This window comes from Rattus norvegicus, chromosome 7 (assembly GCF_036323735.1).
Source record: "Rattus norvegicus strain BN/NHsdMcwi chromosome 7, GRCr8, whole genome shotgun sequence".
In the NCBI taxonomy this organism is placed as follows: Eukaryota; Metazoa; Chordata; class Mammalia; order Rodentia; family Muridae; genus Rattus; species Rattus norvegicus.
In genome coordinates, this window is record NC_086025.1 from 124915102 (window position 1) to 124939150 (window position 24049).

At 40.4% G+C, this 24049-nt stretch overlaps 2 protein-coding genes and 1 long non-coding RNA gene across 5 annotated transcripts in view; 2 read left to right on the forward strand and 1 right to left on the reverse strand.

Annotated features, from left to right (window-relative positions):
* The window catches only part of Smgc (submandibular gland protein C), a 30307-nt gene extending 17678 nt beyond the window's left edge, over positions 1-12629 (forward strand). Inside the window, exons 9-17 of the mRNA NM_001004449.2 lie at positions 699-869; positions 1805-1897; positions 3723-3812; positions 5675-5764; positions 6584-6757; positions 7124-7186; positions 10940-11062; positions 11492-11671; positions 11758-12629. Coding sequence (NP_001004449.2) covers positions 699-869; positions 1805-1897; positions 3723-3812; positions 5675-5764; positions 6584-6757; positions 7124-7186; positions 10940-11062; positions 11492-11671; positions 11758-11915 — 1142 coding nt within the window. The 3' untranslated portion in view covers positions 11916-12629. The remainder of the gene's footprint in view (positions 1-698; positions 870-1804; positions 1898-3722; positions 3813-5674; positions 5765-6583; positions 6758-7123; positions 7187-10939; positions 11063-11491; positions 11672-11757) is intronic.
* Positions 1-24049, forward strand: part of Muc19 (mucin 19, oligomeric) — a 121159-nt gene that overhangs the window by 17678 nt on the left and 79432 nt on the right. Inside the window, exon 2 of the mRNA NM_001309489.2 lies at positions 23642-23692. Coding sequence (NP_001296418.2) covers positions 23642-23692 — 51 coding nt within the window. The remainder of the gene's footprint in view (positions 1-23641; positions 23693-24049) is intronic.
* LOC108351530 (uncharacterized) overlaps positions 4742-24049 on the reverse strand; it is a 70512-nt gene continuing 51204 nt past the window's right edge. For all 3 annotated transcript variants that reach the window (XR_005487323.2, XR_001839010.3, XR_005487322.2), the window contains one exon: positions 4742-5071. This is a non-coding gene — a long non-coding RNA (uncharacterized LOC108351530). The remainder of the gene's footprint in view (positions 5072-24049) is intronic.

Sequence of the window (24049 nt, forward strand, 5' to 3'; positions counted from 1 at the left end):
CTGAAAGCAGAACTTCCCAATCTCTATTTTATTGGCAGCTGTCCTTTTTTGTTTTGTATCATATTTTACCCCAGTTGTAGAGAACTGGGAAAGTTCAGGACAGTGTTGTGGTTGGTCAATGGTATAGGTCAAGTCCATGAATGACATTGATCTTACTGACCATGGAAGAAGATTTCTCTGACAAGATTAAATCTGGATATCTCTTGTCAAGTATTTTATGAGGAGAGGTCTTTGGATCAACTTTGCCGAGTATAATGTGCCAACAACACTGACATAGCCTGTCTGAACTGTGAGTGGAAGAAGGGATTCCGTGCAGAGCGTTGAATGAAAGGAATCCTGTGACCGAGCCCTGAATTCTGTAGTTGGACCGATGACTTTCAGGGATGTGGTAGGGCATACTCCTTCCGCCAGGCCGTGTTCTTCTCAGTATTTGAAACAGATTTAAAACTCATTGGACTTATTTTGAATTTTTGTCTTCTATTTAAAACAGAGAATTCATTTGTCCAGTTTTGTCATTAGTGATGGTCAGGGTGTCTTTGTATAGTCCTTGATGAATTGAACCATATGATTCTAAGCACTCTTGATACCACATCATCTCCAGTAATCACAGTGTGAGCAAACGTGTCCCCACACAGTGCAGATCTGAGCACTGATGCACATTCAAATCACTGTTGTGCTTACGATTTTACCTTTCCCAGGAGCCACAAGTGGAAGCAGTAAGCTGAGTGTGCACTCAACAAATGATCCCTCCGCCGAGCCAGGAGATGATCCTACAGCCCAGGGGCCACAAGCAACTGCATCTAGTACACCAAAGCAGAATGTAGACATTAACTTGTCGTCTGCAGGCTCTGCAACCTCCAATGACGGAGGTATCTTGACCTGCATTTCTTTTACTAGATATCCTGCCTAGAACATTAATTGTGTTTCAGAGTTCCTATGGAGAAAACACGTGCTCACATCATGTGGTTGTAGATGTGTTAGAAAATGAAAGCAAGGTTGAAATCAAATTCAGATTTAAATTTTGAATCACTTTGGTTTAGTGAGGATTCATCAGTAGTCATGAGTTGAATAGATCTCTATAATTCAGCCAAGTTCCTAATAGTGTTGCTGTTTCTCTCCACAGACCTAAATATTTGATGTGATATTAATGTAATTTAACTGTCTTAGATTGTCAATCCTGAGCTTCATCAGCGTACATCCATAAGATGAAGAGAGAAACAAGGAAACAGGCCAATGCAATATTGAAGCAGGAGAGATAGCTGCAGAGGATCAGAAAATTTGCTCAGTGTTGTGAAGCCATGAGATGAAAATTCAGTCAATAGTTTAGATGATTGCATTTCTCTGAATGGGATGGAATTCAGTGTATTTTACTTGGCCATTACTGAAGGAAGGGCTGAGCTAAATTTGAAATGGAAAATTCTGTTAGAAGTTCATGCTGTGACAATAACAAATGATAAAAGGACATCGGGAATCTGTGTTCAGTTCTGGTGTGTTGACAAGAGGTGTAGTCTCACCTAGGGCCTTTTGAACTTTAATTGATACTAATATGGTGAAATGGCTAAATTTCTCATTCAGACTTTCCATGGTGAGATGACAATGTTCAGTTTGGGTAAGGAATAAGAAAGAAGGCTGGATCGTGTTTAGATGTTGTTCTTTGTACCAAGTCGGTTTTGTTAGAGCAGAAAATTTGTGAAAAAGGGCGAGTACCTTATATATTATCACACGGTCTGGTTGTGACTTTAAATTAGGCACAATATTCAACTTTTGTCCTGTATTCTAATAAAAATCCCTTTTCCTCCTGCAGCTTCACCAGCTAGGGAACAGTCAAGTGCCGATCCCTTAATGGAAGAATCGCAAAATCTAGGGAACGAGTCCCCGACTGAAACCAGTGGCTCAGGTAGTCCCATGACAGGGGTCAGTGTGTGGTCGTCAAACCTGAATTGTGCTGAGGTCAGAACTCCTGTTTGTTGGCAGCTGAATGTTACCAAGTTATAAAATCTAGGTGCCTTGTTCGAAGGCTGTTAAGAACATGGAAAGTCATCTGGTAGATCATGACTCTGGGGCCAGCCGTGCTGATATTGATCATAGTACAAGTGAAAGAATATTTCTTTGGAAATGAAGATTGTGGTTGTGTTTCCTGTCAGACATTTTATGGTCATACATTTTTGATCATGTTTTCATAATATAGTCTGTCAATACCTCCTGATATTCAGGCAGAACTTTGAGTATAAGAAGGCATTCACCTTGGCATTTACAGAACAGAACTTTATGATCAGGAGAAAGGGACAGTCCTGAGGTCTTCTGAAGTAGACACATGATTGTCAGTGTGGACACTGTGGCTTGCCCTCTCTGTCAGGCTGGGTTTTTCTGAGGATTACCAATAGGTTCAACATTCTTCCTCTACCTTCTCTTCCTCCTCCTCTTTGCCCTCTGCCTCCTCTTCTTCCTTTTTCTTTCTGCCTCTTTCTCCTCTTCTTTCTTGTCTTCCTCCTTTTATTCCTCCTCTTCATCTAGTTATCTCAGATTTATATTTCCTGTAAAAGGGAGAGAAACTATTTCCTACAGCTTTGTGATTAAAAAGTGCTGCATGGATATTTGACTGGATTGTATGGGCCATAATAAAAATGGGTCACATCGTTCCCTGGGCAGTTGATAGCCCTTGATCTCTAGGAATCAAGTTATGAAGACACTTTTCTTTCCATGGTGCAGTTATGATGCGGATGCCTAGGCTGTCATCTTTTTGGTTATGATTTTACCTTTGCTTTGACTCAAGAGAAAACTGTAGACTGCATCTGTCAGATGGAGTCTTCACATTGAGTAGACTCTGTGACATTACAGGATCAACAAGCTGCTCGATCTGGTAGGAATAACTTGACTAAAGTTATCAGCATCCAGTCTAGAGTCTCAATCCTACAAGCATGTCACATCCCGACCTGAATTCCTAGTCCATGCACATCCTGCTTTCAGCATGCATTTTGGTTTTAAATTCCTGTTGAAGAAGTGCTTGGTCTCATCAGCTGGTTCATTAGGTGTTAGAGAATGACAGAAAAGTTGACATTACATTCAAATTGAGATTCTGAATTACATTGGTTTGGTGATGATGAATTTGTAAATTTATATGGCTCTGTTAATTCTTGTATAGACCTTAGGATGTTGATGCTTCCTTCCTTAGACCACAGTGTGTGTATTGATTGCTATTGAAGCCTTATTGTCTTAAAACAACAATCCTGAAATATGCCAATGTGCAAGCCTAGTTGAAGAGAGTGAAAAAGGAACGGGTCAAATAGAGTCATAAAAATGAGGGATCCCTGTAGGGCAGCAGGCAGTGAACAACTGAGTTCTAAATTATGGCATTCATTTCTCTGAAAGTGAAAATTTCCATGTTATTTAACTGGCCATTGTTTTCAGAAAGGCAGAGGTAAACTGGCCCTTGAAATATGTAGTTGAATTTTACCCTCTGACTATAGCCTGTGGTAACATGTTCCTGAGAATCTATGCTCAGGGTATAGGTTAAATAAAGGCAAAAGAATCAAGGTAGTATGTAGTTTAAAGCTGTACTTTTTGTCAAGTCATTGGTTGTGAGAACAATGAACCATGCTCTGAAAGGTAGTAGATTAGGTTCTGGCAGGTGGCTAGCAGCAGCTTGTTTAATTTGTTGAAAACAAGGAGTGAATATTACATGCTTGACCAAAAATCCGATGATATCATTTTAACTTCTCCAGAAGACAGCTCTAATGAAGAGAACCTGAAAAAGGTCCTAAAGGCCTTTGCTGACAGAATTCCACAGTCAAGCACTGGTTCCAGTGACTCAGGTAGTCAAGTATGAGTATGTGACAGTGAAAGTTGACCCTCCAAACCCTTGCTTTATTGCCAGCTGTTTTGTTTTGTGTTTTATCCAAGTTGTAGAGTCTGTGTGCCTTGGTAGAGGATTTGTAAAGTGAAGGACATTGTTGTGGTTGGTCAATGGTCTGGGTCAAAGCCCATTGCTAACATTGACCTTAGTGAACACAGAAGAGTATTTCCTTGACCAGATAAAACCTGGATGCTTCCTGTCAAATATTTTATGAGGAGAAGTCTGTTGATAACTTTTGCCAGATATAATCTGCCAACACCCTTCCAATAATCTGGCTGAACTGTGAGTGGGAAAAGGAATTGTGTGCAGAGCACTAAATGAAAAGATTTTTGTGACCCTTCCTGATGAGTGACTTGAACTCTTTTGGACTTCAGCGATAATCCTAAGTCATACCCGCTACACTGTGCTGTGTCCTCTTGTGAATTTGACAAAGATTCAGAACTCATTGTCTTTCCTTGGATTTTTGGCTTCTACCAAACTGAGAGAATTTGTTTCCCCAGTTTTGCCATTAGACAGGGTCAGCAAAAATATTGTGGCTTTTTCTAGACTTTGATGAATCGGACCATATTATTCTAAGGGCTTTTAAGAACCCATCATGCCCAGTAATCACACCATGAACAAACTTGTCCCCACATAGTGCTGATCTGAAGACTGATGCACATTCAAATCATCCTTATACTATGACTTTCCCTTTGCCAGGTGACTCAAGGCTAAGTAAGCAGTAGGCTGAGTAGGCCGAGTCATGGTCTCTCCACAGAGGCAGGAGATGGCCCCTACTCCAGGGTCAACAAGCAGTTGCACTTGGTAGAATTGAGTAGGATGTAGGTATTTGCAGTCCATCCACAGTATCTGCAAGCTCTGATGAAGGAAGTATGAGTGACTCAGGTTTCCATGCATTCCTTTCCATGGTTATCCTGCCTATACATTAAAACATATTTTGTTCTGATTTCCTACGGAGGAAACACATGCTCTCATTGTGTGTTTGTGGTTGTGTTAGACAATGAAAAGAAACATGTTGAAATTAAATTCCAGATTTCAACTTTGAATCACTTTGGTTTAGTGAGGATCAATCAGTAATCTTACATGAAACGGCTCGCTATATACAATTCGGTTACAGACCTCAGAATGTTGATGTTTCTCTCCACAGACCAAAATATTTAAGGTGATTTCATAGAAATGTTAGTGTCTCAGAGTGTCAATCCTGGTCTTGGTTCATTCCTAAATGAAGAGAAACATAAGGGAACAGGTCAATGTAGCATTGAAAGAAGGCAAGATTCCTGTAGAGAGGTTCAGACAATCTGCCTCAGCAGGGCGAATCAGGGAGACGTAAATGCAGTCAAAGTTTAGATCGTTACAATTCTCTAAATGAGAGGGAGTTCAGTGTACTTACTTGGTCATTGCTGAAGGAAGGGCTGAGCTAAATTTGAAGTTGACGTTTTTGTTTTAAGTTCATGCTGTGACAATAACCAATTATAAAAGGACCTTGGGAATCTGTGCTCAGATCTGTGTTGACAAGAGGTATAGTCTCACCTAGAACCTTTTGAACTCTAATTGTTACTGATAGGGCAAAATGGCTAAATTGATCTCATTCAGACTTTCCACACAGTTCCCTTTTCCGTGATAAGAACGAAGGATGGATCTAGGTTGGATGCTGTTCTTTCTGCCAAATCATTTTTGGTGGAAACATAGAAAATTTGTGGAAAATCTGGTAATCTATGTATTATTACATGTTCTGGTGATGACTTTAAATTTGTGTCACTACAAAGTATGAATATTTAACTTTTGTTCTGTGCTCTGATAAAATCCCTTTCCTTCCTACAGCTGACAGGCCTAATGCATATTCAGGTAATTCATTTTCAGGAGAATTGGAGCGAATATTTGACAGCAACCCGACTAAAGCCAGTGTCTCAGGTAGTCACGTTGTCAGTGTGTGGTCATCAAGTATAAATTGTTCTGAGGTTCCAAACCTTTGCTGGCAGCTGGATATTATCCGGATGGAAGTTCTTGGCACCTTTTTAAAGGACCATTAGGAGTAAAGGGAATAGTTGTGATATGTCATGCGTCTGATTAAAAATTGGTATTAGTGAACACCACAGATTTCTCTAGCAATGAAGATGGTGGTGGTGGTGGTAGTAGTAGTTGATGTCTTTTCTTCTTCTTCTTCTTCTTCTTCTTCTTCTTCTTCTTCTTCTTCTTCTTCTTCTTCTTCTTCTTCTTCTTCTTCTTCCTCCTCCTCCTCCTCCTCCTCCTCCTCCTCCTCCTCCTCTTCCTCCTCCTCTCCTGCTTCTTTGTCTTCTTCTTCTTCAGATATTTTATGATCATATATGTTGATCATGTGAAAAACCTTCTGATAATGTAGCTGAAATGTGAGTGGTAGGAAAGATTCGATGTAGAGCATTTACAGAATCAACTGTTTTTCAAGTTAGAAGAAAAAATAAGCAGAGAGTCACTTTTAATAAAGTTTTATGTTTTTGGTGTTGTTACTTGTCATGGGAACTGCTGGTTTGTGGCTCAAACACGTGAAGAAAGACTCTGCGGTTGGCTGTGGAATTTGTAGCTTGAATTCTTTTGTTGGCCATGCTTTTACTAGAAAAACACTTAGATCAGGTAATTTGTTGTGGAGGATACGCTTTCGGTGGTTTAGGTATTGTTTTCCAGTGTTCCTGTGTAATGTATGGGAGTTCAGAAAGGTTTCGCTATCTTCTGTGACGTTCTTTTTATATTCTGCAGGTAAAGAGAACTCAAACGATGCACTTAGGCTTGGTTTGGATGGCGCTGCGAGTGTAAACACTAATTTAGATGCTTCTGCTACACACCATGTTGGAAGAAGTGGATCTTCCACAACTCCGCAGAAAGATGAGCGTTCTCTTTTTGATCTCATTAAAGCTATTTTGAGATTACAAGGTATTCTGCCAAGTCTCAGCTCCTAGGGAGTCACAGAGTTTCAAATATCTTTTTATACTATGTGTGGGTATTGTTTTAGTTTAACGTGAATAGGAAGATCAGGGACTTTAATTTTAGATTTCTTTATTCCTTTTATTTTGCTTTTACACTGGGAGGTAACACTTGGTATTCTATTTTGAACAAAGTGGAGGAAGAAGATTGGAGTTAAAACTTGACTGGTTATTAATGAGTTTAGTAAAGATAGAATTAATAATGCTGAAAAACAAAGTAAAAGAACTGGAGGTTTTTCTCTTCCCTTTGCTTTTACATTTATTGGAGTCTTGTGGTCTTCATATGACAATGCTTCCCATGACATGCTTTCTGCAGGTAGTGGCAAAGGCGGTAGCAGTGCAGAAACTGGAAGCAGCAGAGGTCGTGGCAGAGGGTCAGGTAGGCTACTTAACATGTGTGGGTGAACTGTTAATAAAAGAAGTGGTTGAAAATCGTGGACAGATGGGATTTGGTGCAGAATATTTACTGAAAGAATTGGAAAGGCAAGAACTGACTGGACAGGAGTCTACTGGACCTGGACCTATGAGGCTGAGGGATGATGCAATATTTCAGACCTGTACTAAAGTAGACCCTTCTGAGAATCTCAAATGGCTTAAAATTCATTGTTTCATAACTTGCATTTTCATGTTCCATCAAAGGAAAGAACAGTTGGTACGTGTTTTTCGATGGAGACCAACATATTGCGTTTTTTGGTTGTGTTGTGTAGACTTTGATGGAAAGTTAAGTTTAAGTTTGGTCTCAGAAGGAGAAGCGACGTTGGCAGTGGATCAAGCAGTTTACCTCAGCAGTACAGAACGGCGAGATTTAGATGCACTCAGGATTTTAGAGCCTTGTGTTTTGCTGAAAACAAAACATTCCAAGTTGTGTGATATGGCTATTGCCGAGAGAAGCGTAGAGTGAAACTTGAACTTGCAAATATTGTTAAATTATGTCCTCTGAGTATAGCCTATACTGGACATTCTGTGGCTATCTGGATTCAGGGCAAGTGTAGATCATTGATATTGTCTCACCTAGGATCTTTTGAAACTTAGATATTGTGTCATATGATCTGGGGAATAAATTAATCTGTTTGATTTTTCTCAGAGAGGCCACCTTGCTCTTCTCTCTTGAGGGAAAGGAAAGAAACAGGGACGGATCCAGTAGTTTTACTTACAGAGATCACCCTGTTCTGTTTTGCGTGAGAAGAAAGAAAAAAGCAAGGCTAGATTTAGTTTAGATACTGAACTTTCTGTAAAGTTAGCATTTGTGAGAAAAGAGACACGTTGTCTAAAAGGCGGTAGCTGATATAGTATCCTATGGTCAGGGGTGACTTTTAATTTGTCAGAATACAGAATTAAATATTTTTTGATGAAAGTCATTTCCCCTTCTATAGCTGACAGCCATATAGCATGAACAAAGAACATTGCAAATTAATAAATTATTTGAGAAGTTTATTTCAAAAACCAAGGACCAATACCAGTGGCTCAGGTAGTATGTAGCAGTCAAAGCTGAATTTGTCACACTTCCATATTTCCTGTATTAGCCATTGTGTTATTCACCACTTGTAAAGCCTATGTGCCTTCATAGAGGACTACTAAAATGAAGGACAGAGATGGGGTTAGTTATCAATCTGGGTCAACATTCGTAGTGAATATGGAGAAAGAATTCTCTAACAATGAAGAGTCTGGGCATGTTTCATGTCAGATAATTCATAATCAGGTGTTATGACCACCTATACATAATATAGGCTGTCAACAATCTTTAATAGTCTGATTGAACTATGAGTGAAAGAAGGGATTATGTGCAGAGAATAGGCAAAATAAAAATTTGGGGAAAGGACCAAGGGCAAGACCGAATTCTTTTGGAATTTTAGTGTAATGACACTCAGTAATGAGACTAGGGCATACAAACTCTGGTAAGTTGTGTGGTCCTGAGGATTTGAAACACATTCAAGTCATCTTATCTTTATCCGGGATATTCACAGTATTGCCATTAGAAAGGGTCAGATGGACAGATTGTCTTAGTTTGTATAGACCTTGAACAACTGGACCAGGCAATTCAAAGGGCTCTTGATAACCCATGGTCTCCAGTAATCACACTACAAACAAACATGTCCCCACACAGCGAGGATCTGAAGACTGATGCGTATTCACAGCGAGGATCTGAAGACTGATGCGTATTCACAGCAAGGATCTGAAAACTGATGCGTATTTGAATCATTGCTATGGTTTTGATTTTCCCTTTCCCAAGAACCTCAAGTGGAAGAAGTGGGTTGAGGGAGCAACCATCAAATCGGCTCTCCTCAGAGTCAGGAAATGAGGCCGTAGTCCAGGCTCCCACTGGTAGACAAAATCAGAACGTAGACACCAGCAGTTCGTCTACAGTCTCTGCAACCTCCAGTAAAGGAGGTATCTCGACATGCATTTCTTTAAGTGGATATCCTGACTATAACATTTATTGTGCTTCAAAATTCCTATGGAGGAAACACATACTCTCATCGTATGATTGTGGATATGCTAGAAAATGAAAACGAGGTGGAAATTAAATTCAGATTTGAACTTTGGATTACTTTGGTTTAGTGGGGACTAATCAGTAACCATGAATTGAATGGATCTCCATAATTCAGTTACAGTCACTAGAGTGTTGATATTTCTCCCCATAGTCCTAAATCTTTGAGGTGATGTTATTGAAGTTTTACTGTCTTAGATGGTCAATCCAGAATTAATCAGGATACATCCTTAAGATGAAGAGACAGACAAGGGAACGTGCCAATGTAGTTTTGGAAGAAGAGACGCGTACAGAGGGTCTGACAATCTGCCTCAGCAGTGAGAACCAGTGAGATGCAAATGCAGTCAGTAGTTTAGATGATTGCATTTGTCTGAGTGAGATGGAATTCAGTGTATTTTACTTGGTCATTGCTGAAGGAAGGGCTGAGCTAAATTGGAACTTGCAATTTCCGTTTGAAGTTCTTGCTGTGAGAAAAGCACATGATAAAAGGACATAGCATGTAGTGTGATAGCTGTACATTTTGTCAAGTCAGTGTTTGTGAGAACAAAGAACCATGGCCTAAAAGGTATAGATTATGGTTGGACAGTTGGTTAGGAGCAGATTGCTTATTTGTTGGAAACTAAGAATGAATATTGAAAGATTGACCAATATTCTGAAAATATCATCTTAGCCTCTCCAGTTGTCAAGCCTCTTGAAGAGGGAATGAAAAAAAGAAATTCATAGAGGCCTTCACAGAGCTACTTGGACAGACAAGCACTGCTGCCAGTGTCTCGTGTAGTGAAGAGTCCCCCACGTGGCACTGAAAGCAGAACTTCCCAATCTCTATTTTATTGTCAGCTGTCCTTTTATGTTTTGTATCATATTTTACCCCAGTTGTAGAATCTGGGTGTCTCGGTAGAGAACTGGGAAAGTTCAGGACAGTGTTGTGGTTGGTCAATGGTATAGGTCAAGCCCATGAGTGACATTGATCTTACTGACCATGGAAGAAGATTTCTCTGACAAGATTAAATCTGGATATCTCTTGTCAAGTATTTTATGAGGAGAGGTCTTTGGATCAACTTTGCCAAGTACAATCTGCCAACAACACTGACATAGCCTGTCTGAACTGTGAGTGGAAGAAGGGATTACGTGCAGAGCGTTTAATGAAAGGAATTCTGTTACCCAGCCTTGAATTCTGTAATTGGACGGATGACTTTCAGGGATGTGGCTAGGGCATACTCCTTCTGCCAGGCCGTGTTCTTCTCAGTATTCGAAACAGACCGCTGTGAATGCTGAACTTCCAAATCCTTGCTTTATTAGTAGCTGCTGTGTTTTGTTTTGGTTTGGTTTCTTTCAGTTTGTTTGGTTTGGTTCTTTTCCAGTTGTAGGGTCTGATGTTTTGGCAGAGAATTGGTATAGTGCAGGACATTGTTTTGGTTGGTCAATGGTCTAAATTGATTGTTGTGAATGTGGAAGATTTTTCTTATAAGCTAAAACCTGGATGTTTCTTGTCAGATATTTTATCAGGATGTATCTTTTGATCATTTTGCCAAATATAGTCTACCAACAACTGTGTAATAGTCTGGCTGAACTGTCAATGGAAGAAAGAATTCCATGCACATAACCTGAGTCTCCTCTCATCCCCTGAACTCTCCACAAATTTAGGCAATGGTCTCATGCTGCAGGATCAACCAGCACCTGCTTCTGGTAGAAATGACAAGACTGTAGACACTAGTGGTCTGTCTACAGAGTCTGCAATCTCCAATGAAGAAAATCTGAGTGGTTCAGGTATTCTGTCCTGCACTTCTTTGTATGGATATCCTGCCTAAAACTCATATTTGTTTTACATGTCCTATGGAGGAAACACATGTTCTCATTGTATGGTTATGGACGTATTACAAAATGAAAGGAAAGTTGAGATGAAATTCAGATTCGCAATTTGAATCTCTTTGGTTTAGTGATGATTCGTCAACAGAGAAATGAAAAGTAAATGTTGTTGTTGTCGTTTGGAGTCATTTTGGTTAAAATGAACTCTTTTGGTCCTGGGTCATGGTGGTGTAGACTTTGAGTGAAAAGGCTGACACAGTTATAAGATCTCTAGCTGTCCTAGGATCTCTAATAATCTAAGTGTGATCATCCTGGTCCCCACACAGAATAGACATGAAGAAGAATGCATAGTCAATGTCATCCTTGTGATTGTTATTTTGCCTTTGCCAGGTGACTCCAATAAAGTAAGTGGGCCAAGTTCCTCAGCTGTCGTCTCCACAGATTCAGGAGATGATGGGAATCTGGAGGATAAACAAGTACCTAGGTTTAATGGAGATGAGAGGGATGGAGAGAATAACAGTGACTTTTTTGGTGCTGGAAGCTTGGATACTGGAAATACGAGTGACTCAGGTATCTCGACCTGCATTCCATTCCTAAAATGTCCCAGCAAATATCTTCCTTCATAATTGTTGTAATCATGTTTGATTTTCCCTCAGGGAGCCATAATTTGTCTTCTGGGTCTGGAAGTAGTGTAAGAAGTAATGTTTCTATCGGTGCTGGACCTTCTGACCAAAATGAATCTGCTGACCTTGGTGGTAGTGGCAGAGTTACCTGTGCTGGCAAGACCGTATCTGGAGCTTCTTCTGTGGCTTAGATATTTAGAGTCATTTCTCATTTGGAAAATAATTTTTGAAATCTACTTTTAAAGCAATGATGAAAATAATTAGCATTCATATTCATAATTTGCAATCAACTCAGGCTTTGGAATGATTATCTACTTAGTTATGATCAGGTAGAAGTCTTTTATCTTCCACTGGCATGTAAAGAGCCAGGGCTGTTGTCTGTTTCCTTATTTGTCTTCTTTCTAAAGTGATTTGGACTCTGCTACAGTGGTTAGTGTTTGGCTCAATCTTTATATCCTGGATGTAGAGTTGATTGGCTGGGCGATTTTTGCAGATATGTTTTGGAGAGGCATAGCCATGTTCATCTGTTTTTGCAATATCATAGGAATTCTACAAATTGTTAAGATAATATTTGTGACTGCTCATTCAATTTGATAACTTTCACTCTTGGGAATTAGTAAAGAAAAAGGCCCCTTACACCTTCTGGAATGAGCATTCAGAAAAAATTTACTATTCATTGGAACAGGATATTAGGCTCAATATATGACTGCAGTGAGAAACCTAATCAAATGATAATGTCATTTTGTAATAAGGTTGACTTTCTCTCAGGATTGACTATTAATCTGCTAAAAAAAAAATGGCTTTGTCGTATAGTGATAAAGTTGTTGTATTTTAGTTGCTCTTCATCTTTGGGTATAAAATTTTATAGCCATCACATATTTCAAACTAATAAAATTGAAAATATTATCCTTTGTTGCTGATTTTATTCAATTGCCATTTCCTGGAAGTACTCAAGAGACACTGAGTTTTGCACTCCCTATTTGTTGCCATGAGTTCAGAGAGTCAGGCTTCATTTTTTGTTGTTGTTGAGATGTGTGTTGTGAATTAGTATCTCTCTTTTTTTGTAAAGAAAAGTTAGAGTTTAGTAAGAACAAGTTTTAATGAGTGCATACCAAGTGTGTTTTTCTGTGCTTGGGTTAGCTCACTCAGGATGATATTTTCTAGTTCATTCCATTTTCCTATGAATTTCATAAAGTCATTGTTTTTGATAGCTGAGTAATACTCCATTGTGTAGATGTACCACATTTTCTGTATCCATTCCTCTGTTGAAGGGCATCTGGGTTCTTTCCAGCTTCTGGCTATTATAAATAAGGCTGCGATGAACATAGTGGAGCACGTGTCTCTTTTATATGTTGAGGCATCTTTTGGGTATATACCCAAGAGAGGTATAGCTCGTTCCTCAGGCAGTTCAATGTCCAATTTTCTGAGGAACCTCCAGACTGATTTCCAGAATGGTTGTACCAGTCTGCAATCCCACCAACAATGCAGGAGTGTTCCTCTTTCTCCACATCCTCACCAGCATCTGCTGTCACCTGAGTTTTTTTAACTTAGCCATTCTGACTGGTGTGAGGTGGAATCTCAGGGTTGTTTTGATTTGCATTTCCCTGATGACTAAGGATGTTGAACATTTCTTTAGGTGCTTTTTGGCCATTTGATATTCCTCAGCTGAGACTGTTTTGTTTAGCTCTGTACCCTATTTTTTAATAGGTTTATTTGGCTCTCTGTAGTCTAACTTCTTGAGTTCTTTGTATATTTTGGGTATTAGCCCTCTATCAGATGTAGGATTGGTAAAGTTCTTTTCCCAATCTGTTGGTTGCCATTTTGTCCTAATGACAGTGTCCTTTGCTTTACAGAAGCTTTGCAGTTTTCTGAGGTCTCATTTGTCGATTCTTGATCTTAGAGCATAAGCCATAGGTGTTTTGTTTAGGAAAATTTCCCCAGTGCCCATGCGTTTGAGACTCCTCCCCACTTTTTTTCTATTAGTTTGAGTGTATCTGGTTTGTTGTGGAGGTGCACTTATTGATAAGTGAATATTAGCTCAAAAGCTCGAATTACCCAAGATGCAATTCACAGACCACAGGAAGTTCAAGAAGAAGGATGACCAAAATGTGATGCTCCCACTCCTTTTTAAAAGGCGAAAAATATCCATAGGAGGGGATATGGAGGCAAAGTTTAGAGCAGCGACTGAAGGAATGGCCATTCAGAGCCTGCCCCACATGTGGCCCATGTATATACAGCCACCAAAACTAGATAAGATTGATGAAGCTAAAATGTACATGCTGAAAGGGACCGGATATAGATCTCTCCTGAGAGACACATCCAGGGCATGTCCAATACAGAGATCAATGCTAGCAGCAAACCACTGAACTGAGAACAGAACCCCCTTTGGAGGAATTAGAGGAAGGATTGAAAGAGCTGAAGGGGCTTGCAACCCCATAAGAACAACAATGGCAGGGAAGGGAGAGGCAAAGATTAAAACAGAGACTGAAGGAACACCCATTCGGAGCCTGCCCCACATGTGGCCCATACATATACAGCCACCCAATTAGACAAGATGGATGAAGCAAAGAAGTGCAGACCGACAGGAGCCGGATGTAGATCGCTCCTGAGAGACACAGCCAGAATACAGCAAATACAGAGGCGAATGCCAGCAGCAAACCACTGAACTGAGAATAGGTCCCCCGTTGAAGGAATCAGAGAAAGAACTGGAAGAGCTTGAAGAGGCTCGAGACCCCAAAAGTACAACAATGTCAAGCAACCAGAGCTTCCAGGGACTAAGCCACTACCTAAAGACTATACATGGACTGACCCTGGACTCTGACCTCATAGGTAGCAATGAATATCCTAGTAAGAGCACCAGTGGAAGGGGAAGCCCTGGGTCCTGCTAAGACTGAACCCCCAGTGAACTAGACTATGGGGGGAGGGCGGCAATGGGGGGAGGGTTGGGAGGGGAACACCCATAAGGAAGGGGAGGGGGGAGGGGGATGTTTGCCCGGAAACCGGGAAAGGGAATAACACTTGAAATGTATATAAGAAATACTCAAGTTAATAAAAAAAAAAAAAAAAGAACAACAATGCCAAGCCACCAGAGCTTCTGGGGACTAAACCACTACCCAAAGACTATACATGGACTGACCCAGGGCTCCAATTGCATATGTAGCAGAGAATAGCCTTGTTGGGGCACCAGTGGAAGCAGAAGGCCTTGGTCCTGCCAAGGTTGAACCCTCAGGGGAGGGGTAGGGGGGTGGATGGAGGGAACACCCATATGGGTGAGGGGGAGGAGAGGGGGGCTTATGGACAGGAAACCAGGAAAGGGAATAACATTTGAAATGTAAATAAAGAAATATATCTAATAAAAAAAATAAAACCAAGCAAAGAAAAAATACTAGAACTAACAACAGCCAACCAACCAACCAACCAACCAACCAACCAAACGAACAAATGAAAGGAACAGATGCATAGATCAGTTGGAAAGAGCACTTGCTGCACAACCATGAGGACTGAGGCTTGCACCCCAGTACTCACACAGCAAGCCAGATCGCTCTCAAACACCTCTAATTCTACCTCTGAGGGCTTAGAAGAGCCAGGAGACAAGAGACAGGAGGGTCTCTGTGTCCTGCTGCCTTCCTGTGTAGCTGATCAAGATGAAGTCCTGGGCTCACGAACTGCCTCAGAGAAAGAGAGAAGGACAGAAGCAGAGACCTAGAGCCTTCTGGCCTCCAGGCACAGCAGTCAGTTCCATACTCGGGCACATATACTTATGCATCTGTTTGTGCATGTGTATATCTGAATGAATGAATCAGTTGACCAATCAATCTTTAAATTAAAAGAAACCCAAAACATCCATTTTTTTAAAAAGAACAAGTTTTAATATATATTTTTAATGTGGTCATTAATGGGGAATGGATCATTTCTGGAAAGAGTACACAGTTGAGAGTGAAATGATCTTCATAGAGGGTGATATTGAAGTAGGTCTGTTTATCTATCTATCTATCTATCTATCTATCTATCTATCTATCTATCTATCTACCTACCTACCTACCATCTGTCTCTTCCTATCATTATCTATTTCTCTCTGTTGATTGATCAATCTATCAATACCTCTTTATATCTGTATTATTTTCATGCCTTTAAAAGTACTGTGTTAAAAGACTTCAAAGTTTATGTAAAATACCTTGGAAAAATTGTTTTTTGTCTATGAATTTCTTTAGTAAGTGACATAAGGGTATGTAAAGGCATATTGGTTAGGATTGCAGATGTGCCTAAGGAATTTACAGCATATGTTGGGCTATAACATGCTATATACTGGTTTATAATCTTGGTTCTAAGAGGGTATCTGTGTTCAACAAACAGAAGGTGTTGGCTTCTTTCCTTTTCGTTGTCCCCTTAACTCGCCCTCTTACCCCATTCTGCCTTCATTTCTTTCAAACTTTTCTACTTTCCTCTAAGTTTTGTGGATGACAGAAGTTCAACTTCCTGAAGCTTTCTAAGGCTGTATTATATCATTTATAGATGCTACCTGTGCAGGGGTCAAAAGTGTTGACACTTTTCTTCTAGGGGAGACATGACAACAGAATAAAAAAAAATACCTTAAACCGATCATTATGTTTAATCCTGAAAATAGCACTCAAAATTGAAAGATCTTTGTCTACTCTGAGTTGACTGAGAACATATTGCTAGAAAACTATTAAGATCTAAAGATCCATTGAAAAGGCTGGCTTTGAATGTGTTTATCTAGGGCTACTAGGACACTCTGCATAAGGTGCTATGTGTAGACAGACAGAGCTCCACCACAATCATAGCAGGGATTCGGTTGTGTTGTGGTGAGAAGATCAAGGCCCCCTCCTTTGTAGGAGCGCTGTGCTCTGCAGTTTAACCTCTGAGGTTAGGAGTGAGAGAGACCTTGGGCTCCAAAGTTAGGAGACTTTGGTCTGTTTATTTTTGTCCCTGCAGTTAGAGGTCCTGTTTGTCATATAACATCCACAAACTCTTGCTGAGCAATAAAGAATGGAAGCTAAATGTTCATACCGTCAAATAGACCATATTGTCCAACTCTGTTGAAAAACGAGAAGACCTTCAGGTCTTTATCCGGTGATCTTTCCTTATGCCCAAAGGAATCCTAATGTACAACTCTCTCACCAATCCACCCTGGGGCAAACCTTGCTCGGAGATTGCTTCCACAAAAACCACTTAGAGAAAACAGGAGCAACTCACATGATTCCAATTCTCCATGTCTGCTCAGTAAAGAAATACAGTTTCTTTACTAGGCCAGTGAATTAATTTTTGTGGCAGGGATCCATGCTAAGGGTTGGGCAAAGTTTCCACACTCATCAAGTGAGTAACCCACTTGCTCCAAACAAAGGGGAGTTGGTTGACAGAGCTGCCGTTTCACAGGGGAGACCTACGTGTCATCATCTTAAATCTGAAGATGTCCTTCCTGGTCATCTGGTATACCTTGGCATACTATTTAGGAGACTAATTTTATTGAGGCTTAGCCACAATTCCTGTTTAGGAGTGAACCTGATAACGAAAAATGTTTGGCAATCAGTAACATTTGTCGGCCATAAACATCAAACTTTGAAGCTGCTTAAAAGACAAAAGACTTTTGTTACTCATCCTAAGTAAGTTGGTACTGTCAGGCATGATCTATATAAAACAGTCACCCTGGACCAGAAACAGTAGAAGCAGATGAAATTTGTACACCCAGTAGGCTTCTTCATTAGTGTCTTTCAAATACTGCTATGCCTAGTCTAAAAGGGAATTCTTTTCAAGGTAAACCTGGCTTGTTGCAATCAAATAAAAGAGAAAGTGAAAGCTTAAAACTTAAACGTGGCTATGTACTGAGAATATAGTTAGACAGAAAAGAACAATGTCAGGAAAGAATTCAGTGGTTGAATAGCCGGTAATGGGGCCAGAGGAGATGACTATAATATGATTAGAAGAACAATCCCTAAAAGAAAAATACTGAAGCAACTTAGAACTTAAAGTCAGGTTACCAGATGCTGACAGATTTGGAAATGGGACTTAGCTTTATGTTTAAAAAGTCAAGATGTCTTTCCTCCTGTTTAAAGAAAAACAGAATAATGTCTTCTAGCAGTTCCCTAGTATAGCCATGTTACCCTCAGAATGTTTCTGGGGCTCTGGAGACTCAGAGGGGAAGATTGTGTTATAGAGGACACCTCACTGACTTATTTTAGTTCCAGTAGGCTAAGCCTCTGTCTACTCAGAAATATTTACATCCTTTAAGAGGTGTTTGAGAAAACAAAGACAAAAATAAACAAAACTATAAAATAATCACCCCTGCCCCCTGGAATATACATGTTTGTAGGAGATTAAGCAAAGTCAGTTTATTCTCAACTTCTAAGTTACTACATATTGGACAGGCCATGACATGTGGTCAGAATAGTTTTTTTTTCTTTTTCAAAACTATGGTTAACATTATTTATTATTGAGAATTTAAGTTTTCTTTCTTTTTGCAGTTCATTTCTCTTTTTATTATTATTTTATTTATTTTTACCCCAAATGTTATCCTTGCTCCAGTCTCCCCTTGTAGAGTTCTTTTCTCACCCTGCCTCCTTCACACACACACACACACACACACACACACACACACACACACACACACACACCCTTTGAATATCCCGCCTGGGGCATTTAAGTCTTTACAGAATTAGGCACATCTTTCCCACTGAAGCCAGAGAAGACTGTCCTCTACTACGTATGTCCTGAGGGCCTTAGACTAGCCGGTGTATGCTCTTTGGTTGGTGGCTCAGTCTCTGGTAGCTTCCAGGGGTCCAGGTTATTTGACACTGATGATCTTCCTATGGGGTTGCCCTCCCTTCAGTTCCTTCAGTCCATCTCTAATAGTTTTAACGCACCGCCCCTTTTCATGTGACTTGAGTCCCACAGTTCTTTCTGAATCTAATAATTCCCCTTGCTTCCAACAGCCACCTTTAGTCCAATCAAAAAGGTGGCCTACAGGTGTCCCTTCAATTATGAGTAAGGACTGTGAATACTAGGTCTTTATCATTTGGCCATGGAGAAGGCAAGAGGTTTCATTTGTATAAATGAACCCCGGAGCTGATAATCGTAACTCCTCTAAACATCCGTAGGAGAAGGGTTCAGTAAATCTTTAGGTTTAGGGTGATTACTATGTACATTAATTTAGAAATGAGTTCTCCTGGGTTGTCTGTTATGGCAGAAAACAATCCCCCCATAGATGTTTTTAGCAGCTATGTAAAATTACCCAAGGCATCTCAGTAAGGGCTGCAGGTGATTGAGGCAGGCTCCACAGGAAACATTGGGCAGCTGTAGTCTCCGAAGATAGCCTTCCTTGCTATCCCTTTTATGCAGGGGTGAAGCCCTGGGTTCTTAGAAGTCCATCCAGGGAAGTTCTATTTCAGTACCCTGCTTTTCTATAGCAATACCAAGCACTGGCCCTTTAAAAAAATCTTTATTTTCCCAGGGTTTTTCTGAGGAGCCCATTTGATTGCCCCGGGAAATGTTCCATCAGCAGTCTGTCACAGGTTGGGCTTATTCTTGCGAGCTTATTCTGGTGTCAGTGACCATTTTCCCTGGCACTTTGCCTATACTTTACCACCGTTGCTGGGGCTTTAAAGGCCAAATTTAAACATTGACATAGGTGTATCCAGGCTCCACGATGTTTGCTTTTGAACCTCCTTCCTAATGTCTAAAGAATACTGACTGATAAAATAAACTCTAGCAGTGTTTGAGCTTAGAACAATTTAAAAAATAATCTTGAAAATAGTTTAAACATACATCCAATTTTTTACAGATTAAAATAAAATGCTTCCTCCTCAGACAAACCTTCATAGCTCATACTCTGGCTTTTTTTCCTTCTTTCTTTTTTCTTTTCTTTTTTTCCAGAGTTGAGGACCAAACCCAGGGCCTTGTGCTTGGTAGGCAAGTGATCTACCACTGAGCTAAATCCCCAACCCCCTATCTTTCTTTTCTTATCTGCCCATGTCTGTTTTCACTTTAACACTTTTCAAAACTCTATTTTGGTACGTATATTTTCCTTTCTTTCTCTCGATGTTTTATTCCTGGTTTATTCATCTTTACAAAACTTCCCAATTTAGAAAAAATAGTACCATGTTAATGTAGACCCAAGAAAATATATTTAAGCATAGAAAGCACTGATGTTGTATCTTAAACATCTAGCAAGTATGGACACGGGAAAGCATAGACTAGCCACAGTGTAAACATTCCTATCCTCTATGAGCTGGCCTGGTAATTGATAGCCTCAGACTAGCCCTTACTACTTGAGACTTATATTTCTTTAGCTTCCTGTGTATTTAGGTCAGACCTGTGTACCATCAAACTAGTCATTAAGGTCATCTTAAGTTTGACTGGGTCAAACTAGTCATTAAGGTTGAGATATTTTGTCCTATCTTTTAAGGTGTGAAATAGCATTGAGAATGGAACCTGGGGCCTCCTGCCTACCGGGCAAGCACTCAACAACTAAGGTACATCCTGGCCTAGCAAGCTTACATTCACCTGTTTGTTAGGGGTTTTCAAGTTCTATGGCTTAGGAAAAATTTGGATCAAGACCGAGTTTAAGGGCTGATTTGGAACCCTGCAAATATTGTACACACAAAACCCCACCTTCAGACAATGCATACTCATCATTAAGATAAGCCAAAGCAAAAAGGCTTGAAGCTTTCAAGGTGCATAGTCTCTAATTCCAAATCTGTGCTTCCAAAGGGATCCCTCTTAGTGAAGACAAGGTAGAAGATGTTCATGTAAAAGTTATGGTGCTTAAGCTACCATTGGTAAAGCCTTAACAAAAAGAGAAAGTCAGTCAAAAGTGAAGATAGTGATGAAGACTTAAGGCAAGATCTCTTCCTCTATGAAGAACTGACCAGCAAGAGAGGGAGACACTCTAACCACCAGAAATTTCTATTTTCAAAGACTTAGAGGTGTGTACGTGTGTGTGTGTGTGTGTGTGTGTGTGTGTGTGTGTGTGTGTCTGTGTGTGTGTCTGTGTGTGTGTATGCTGCATGCATGATGATGTTTTTCAAGGCCAGAAGAGAGCACTGGATCCCTGGGAACAGGAATTAAGGGCAATTGTGATGTGGCCACTGGAAACCCAACCCAGGTCCTTTACAAGTGCAACAAGTGTTCTTTGCTACTAAACCATCTCTTCAGCCCTGGACATTTCTCTTTTAATGACATTTTTAAATCAAATTTCCCCACCTTTTCATTTATGATAATACAAAACTACATATCCTGTGATTATGGGTATATCATAAAAGAAAGAAAAAGGAAAGGAAAGGAAGAAGAAAACATCAGGACATTCAGATCGAGTTCTCCAGTAGACTAGATGTTGCTGGCTTGACATGTTTTAAAATGTAAAAATGTGTGTATAAACTTCCTGCCTAGGATGGACCTCTCTTCCCTGTCCTATGTTGCCTCCAGGGGCCTCCACGTTTCCTGAGCACACAAGTCATACTCCATTACTTTGCAGAAAATAAAGATACAGATTTTACTAGAATAAGAGGTAGAGATTTAATCTCCCATGAAATACCATTAGAGTCTAAATTTGTCTCTTCTGGCCATGGGAAATCTTGAGGGCTCCATTCCAAAAGTCCATTGAGTGAGCATTCAAAGATGGGAATCAGGATTTGAAATGTAGAATGTGGGAGGCTGTTAAAGCAGAGTTGGAGAAGAGACTGATGGAGTCTTCTAAGGGTGAAACTTACAGCTTCAGCGAACGTGGCTACAACAGGGAAATGGGGAGTGCTTTGGGAAAGGTTTAGGAGGAGACTGAAGCACACCACACAAAGAAACAGCTACCCCAATGTATTCGGGGGCCAGGGTACACCGCTTAGTGAAGTTTGCTCTTCAAAATGTAATCCCAGAGTTGGTTCATCACAATGAGGTTTGGAGTAGCTCTGGTGTGGCCTAGAAAACCTTCTAAGACATGGCTGGATGGATACTTAGAATGAGGTCCTCCCGGTTACTTGTGAGTTTTTCTGTCTGATAGGAGGAAGGTGGAAAATTATATAAGATATTCCTCCAGCAGTCTGGTGTTGGTGGTACTCAATGAACAGTAAGTGGTTCTCTGCTCAGAAAGCACGAGAGAGAGAGAGAGAGAGAGAGAGAGAGAGAGAGAGAGAGAGAGGAGGGAGGGAGATCAAATCAAAATAATGCAGCCAAGGACTTTGGTAACAGTTGAGAGGACTCACCACCAGAGCACCCAGCACCTACTTGTTTGTTCCACCAAGAGCAGGACATCAATGCAGGAGGAGCCCTCTGCTGCCCCCTCTGTTGCCGTCTTTTGCAGCCTGGGAGCTGAGTTTGGATCATTTGTGGAGACGCTGAGACTCTTCTTTTTTTTTTTAAAATGCCAAATAATTGTGCTCTCAGATGAGTTAATATGAAGTAGTTTTGGAGTTTTTAAAGAAGTGTTTCAACGTAGATTCCAGCAGGGGTAGAATGGTGAAAGGTGGAGAGATGAGCATGGGTGGAGGGGGGGGTGACCATGGGTGGAGGGAGAAAGGGAGAGATGATCAGGGATGAAGGGAGAAAGGCGAGGTGAGCAGGTGTGGAAGGAGAGGTGAATATGGAAGCAGGGAGGGAGGGAGGGAAGGAGGAGGAGGAGGGAGGTGGGAGGACACTTGTGAAAAGGGCAGTGGACATGCAAGGTTTGTCAAGGGAGTACACCTTCTGTTGAAATACAGCTGCTTTAATTTTCCTCAACAAGGTGACTTTCAGTAAATAGGGTTTCTCCCTCCCTCCCTCCCTCCCTCCCTCCCTCCCCGCTCCCTCTTTCCCTCCCTCCCTCCCTCTCTCTGTAGTATCCCAATGCCTTCTTCTGTCATGGCTATTTTGGTTTTTTTCTCCCAATGTTTAGAGTTCCCCCCACCCCTGAAATTATTATTTTTTAAACAAAGTAATGTGATTACAGTTTTCCCTCCCCCTACTCCTCCGAGTTCTTTCCCACACTCCTCTCAGTCACATCCACACTTGTTGCCAGTCTCTGATTAGCAAGAAAACAACTGTTGAAGGAATGAAAATAAAATAAAAAAAGACAAAAACAAAAACAAATATATCATAATAGGACATAATAGAACCAAAGAAGAAACAGATCCAAAGAAAGTACACATGAAATGCACCAAGTACACACATTTGCCTGCACAGGAATTCCATATAAACACAGAAGCCGTAATATATAGGCAAAGAACCTGTAAGGTTAAATATAAATAAATGAATAAATAAACAAATAAATAAACAAATAAACAAACAAAATGCCCTGCATTAACATTATGAGACACAGAACCTCCCAAGATACCACTGAGTTTATATCTGATTTGGCTGTCTACTGCTGGGCATGGGGCCTGTTCTTAAGAGTCATTAGCTGCCCCGGTGAGACTCCCTTGGTGTAATTTTTCATTTGCAAGTAGTTATCAATAGGAGGCAGCTTCTGGGTTAGGGATGGGGGCATGTGCCAACTTCGTTTGGCTCTGGTCCCAGATGTCTTGACACAATAGTAAAGGCACCCTTCGTGTGCTTAGTGCCTTCCATAGTCCCAGTTCCTATGGGCAGGATTCCTTTGTCCAACTGACATCTTGGTTCGACACCACGATCTCCCTCAGGTAAACCAGCTCTTAGTGGAAACCCGTTCCACCGAGAGTGAAATAAGAAATTTTCACCCTCCGTGCAAAATTCTTTGCTCTTTCCCTTAACAACTTCTAAAACAATGTGTCTAGAATAAGTTAACTTTTTACATGACATGTAATTTTATTTTTCTTCAGGGGAAATTGAGCTGATAACTTGTAACTTTTTGTTTATAGCCTCTCCTGGTCCAAGCATCGGGACTGCTGAGTTTGTACCTACGGTTTACCCATCAGATTTTTAAAATTATATTCCACTAAGTCTGATTCTGTGTTAACAGGTACAGCAAGTTCATCTAGACACAAAACGAGTGGGCCACCCAGTACTTCAGGTAATTTACTTTCAGGAAAATTATTTGTGGCTTCTGGTATTTAAGGAAAAAAAACACACGTGCTCATATAGATATAAATTTGAAAACTTCTGTTGGTTACTAACTTACTGGGACAGAATAACACCGTGTCACCCTGTTTAAAATATTGAGCCTCTTACTGCATCCTGAGTAAAAGACTTAGGGGACCAATGGGATACTTAAAGAAAATGTATGACTAAGAGAAAAACTAATATTTGATGGAAATTCTAATAAAGCATAAAAGTACTCCTCCTTTATTGTTTAAGACACATTTTTAAACTGTTCTCAGTAAGTTAAGAATATAGACTATGCCCTTACAATCTGAGTTAAGTTAATCCC